The sequence below is a fragment of the Etheostoma cragini genome, chromosome 12 (assembly GCF_013103735.1).
Source record: "Etheostoma cragini isolate CJK2018 chromosome 12, CSU_Ecrag_1.0, whole genome shotgun sequence".
Taxonomy (NCBI): Eukaryota; Metazoa; Chordata; class Actinopteri; order Perciformes; family Percidae; genus Etheostoma; species Etheostoma cragini.
Window position 1 is genome coordinate 22815986 of NC_048418.1, and position 3658 is coordinate 22819643.

At 38.6% G+C, this 3658-nt stretch overlaps 1 protein-coding gene across 1 annotated transcript; it reads left to right on the top strand.

Annotated features, from left to right (window-relative positions):
- Positions 1-291: 291 nt before the first annotated feature.
- LOC117954149 (lactose-binding lectin l-2-like) lies at positions 292-1244 on the top strand. Its single transcript, XM_034887717.1, has one exon. It carries the CDS (start codon positions 323-325, stop codon positions 866-868), a length of 546 nt encoding a protein of 181 aa, XP_034743608.1. The 5' UTR covers positions 292-322; the 3' UTR covers positions 869-1244.
- The last annotated feature ends 2414 nt before the right edge of the window (positions 1245-3658 follow it).

Below are 3658 nucleotides of genomic sequence, written 5' to 3' on the forward strand. Positions count from 1 at the left end.
TAGGTGCCTTGGTCCAAATGCTGAATGGCATTTGGATTTGAAAGGTTCCTGGTTTTTGTATGGAATACATCAGAAGTACCTTTGTCTTATTCTTTAGATCCTTCTATCTTTCTTTCCCCTCTCTGGTAAGCACATTGCCATAATTTTTGACACTCTATTTTTCAGCTGATGTTCAGATACACTGTAGTTGTTTACAAGGAAAAGTGTTTGCCAAGTGCATTCGACCAATAATATCACGCCAACAGAGCAGAACCCCTCCCACCTCTTCCCCTAAAGCACATAAAAGAAAAGCCTTTCAACCATCTCTGACAGATTGACTTTGATGCCTTTTAACAGTGCAGATCAGAAACTCCGAAGACTCAGAGACTCTGTCACCAACATGCTCCCGTTCCTCTTCTTGTTGGGTCTGACTCTGGGTGCTGTGTCTCCTTCAGACGGCAATCCTGTGAAGCTAGTGCGTGGCAACTGTCCCATGTTCTGGTTCAGTTTCAACGGACGCTGCTACAAGTACGTCTCCACACGTTTGAGCTGGGCTGATGCAGAGCTCTACTGTGTGTCACAGAGAAGCAACCTGGTGTCCATCCACAGTCTGGAAGAAGATAATTTCATCAAAGCCCTGATCACGAATTTTGACCATTCTCAGGGATTTACCTGGATTGGATTCAGCGACACCCACAAAGAAGGTAGTTGGATGTGGTCCGATGGTTGCAGAGTGGACTTTGTCAATTGGGATAGAGGACAGCCAGATCACGTGGGAGGACCTGAACACTGTGCTCACAACAACTATGAAAGAAATTTGAAATGGAATGACCATCATTGTTCTCTTACTTTTCCCTCCGTTTGTGCATCTCATACTATCTGTCGTTAGCAATCAAGATGTAACATGATTGAACCCTGGTCCCTGTTCACCTGATGCTCTGTTGACATGCATTAGGCCTCCAGAATAAAGACCCAGATGTGGATTTATGTTTGTACAGAACTCATTTCATTCTGATGAATGTGACATTTACACAGGCAACTTCAAATTAAAGGCTTCTGTTTATTATTTAACCAGACATTCACACAAGTCCTACCAAAATCTATGGTACAGTTTGTACATGGATATTCAGCCTTCCATGATTATGAAAAATGGTTCAATAATTGCTGTTATATACTGTATTAAGTGTGTGAAAATGAACTGAAGAAACTAAATGAAAACGCTCAAGCAAGAGATTAAAGATGCAACCAGGATTGAATTAATAATTTTTTAAAAATGATCCACAACACTCTCCTAATCTGACTCATATTTATTCACAACCGGCCTGTCTCTCGCTCATTTTCATGCTCCTCTGCTTTCTGTTACAAAGTCCTCTGAGCGTCTGTTTCGGAGGTTACCATGGCAAAAGGAAATATTTACACTCCATTGTTGTGGTGCAGAAGCAACGTGTTGCCTCTCCACAGGGATCTTTTGGGAAAAAATTATAAATGTCAGCTTTAACTTGGCAGTTTAACAGTAAGGGGACTCTTTGGGGGTCAGTGGCTGAGTGAGTGCTCAATCAAATGAAATCATGTTTTTATGGAAGTATATTGACCACAAAACAGTGTTTGCTGGGACAAATTCACACATTATCTCCTACTAAAACCACAGGTTTTCATGTTAAATTGCTGTTTGTATATGGGTAGAAACAAATGGGACATTGTGTCAATTAGTCAGTTTCAGAGGGGCTGATTATTATGGCCAAATGAAGCTCCATGAACAAGCGTCTTTATGAGCCCACTAGATGGCGCTCTTGGTTTTAAGAGAAAGGCCTAAGGCATTAGAATTCAGTTTATTGTCATCACTTTAGTAGTTGTAGAACGGAGAGCGCAATTTCTAGTGGGCTGAGAAAATAAATAGACTGGTTCATGAAGCTTCATTTGGCCACAACTAGTGCTGGTACAGAAGTGTCCCACAGGGAAGAAAGAAGGGGTAAAGCACAAACACCATCACGTTTATAGGCTTGCTGGCAGGTACAGGTAAATGAGCAGAGTAACTGAAAATCTGAGAGCAACGACAAGCAAGCAACACAGCAGCATGGCAATTTGACTTTACCAATAAGTAATTTTCTTAGATTAGATTAGATAATACTTTATTCATCCCCCAATGGGGAAATTCCCTTATTACAGCAGCACTTTATCCACAGTCAAAAGCAACCCAACAGGCAAAAAACAGATAATGTGCAATAAATGAATGAAAGTGGCATTATATAAAAAGTAATTCAAAGTAAAGTAAAGTGAGGTGGCCATGGTACAAAAAATATTGCAATTTAGGTAAGTAAGTGACGTGAAATTAAACTGAATAATATGTTATCAAATAATAAAGCAACAGTAAGTAACCATAATATAAATGAAATTGAAGTGAGACCATATTATAAATAATAATTTATTTATTTATTTTATTTTATTTTATTTTATTTTATTTTATTTACTTATAAAGTAAGTAAGAACTCACATTTTACATTCATTTCTGTAAAAGCACAACTGTGGCTAAGTTTCCATCTACTTGTCCATCAAATTATCTGAATTGGTAAAACAAAAACTCATGAATAAAGCTGTTAATTTGTGTTTCCATCCAACGGCTTTAAAATGAATAAAAACCTGTGCGTAATGACATCACAAGCGATCAAATTGATATATCAAATTGATTTTGAAGGTGTTTCCGTTCATTTTTGCACTGAATCGCACCATCAAGAAAACATTTGCAAAGTTTTTCTAGACAAAATGAATCGCGCTTTCTACCAACATATGATCAATATTGCTATATAAGTTTTAGTGCCAGCTGACGGGGACATATCAAGCTACAATAAGAAAACAACGACGCTGTCAACACATCACTATGATGATGCCTTTTATTGTCCCTTTGGCACTGCTGTGAGACAACTCTTTTTGAGACATGTCCCGCTGTTTGGGCGTCTTCCATTGTCTCCGCAGGACGTCCCCCGGCTTGTCCTGACCTTTGTCGGCCATTTCCTTCACGAGTTTGTGATAAATTAAATTCAGAAAGTCTCTTGTCTCCTCATTTGTCCTCTTCCATCTGTCTTTGTTAACACCCGCCATGTGTGCAGACTGGGCGGAAATTGACTAAAACTTCTTCTTCTTGGTTTTGTGGCAGGTTGCAACCATAAAATGACTTAAATTAAATTGCAATTCATTATTTATTCAGCAAATAACGGTTCAATCAGCGTTTATCGCATAAGCCATATATCAATCAAGATAAAATACGATGAGACCAAAGGTTTTTCCTTTGATTCGATGTTCATGAAATTCCATTGAATTTTACAGTTTCCACAAGCGTTTTTTAATTTGATATCTCTTAATTTGGATAAAAACGTGTGGATGGAAACATAGCCAAAGACAAAGGACTTTTTTCTTTGATTTAAAATAAAACAATAACCCACATCTCCCACTGTGGCCCAGTTTCACTCCCAAACAACCAGCAGATATAACCCATCCTTCGAGATGGAGCAACATCAGAGGCATATACTACGAGGCCAGGTTTGGATTTAATTTCCTCATCCCTCCCAATCCAACAACGAGCACAATCACATAAAAGAGATGGTGTTGCACCATATGCCCAATTGCAAACATGAACAAGTCTACCAGAACAGTATATTTTACAGAAGAAGGCCACAATAAAGAT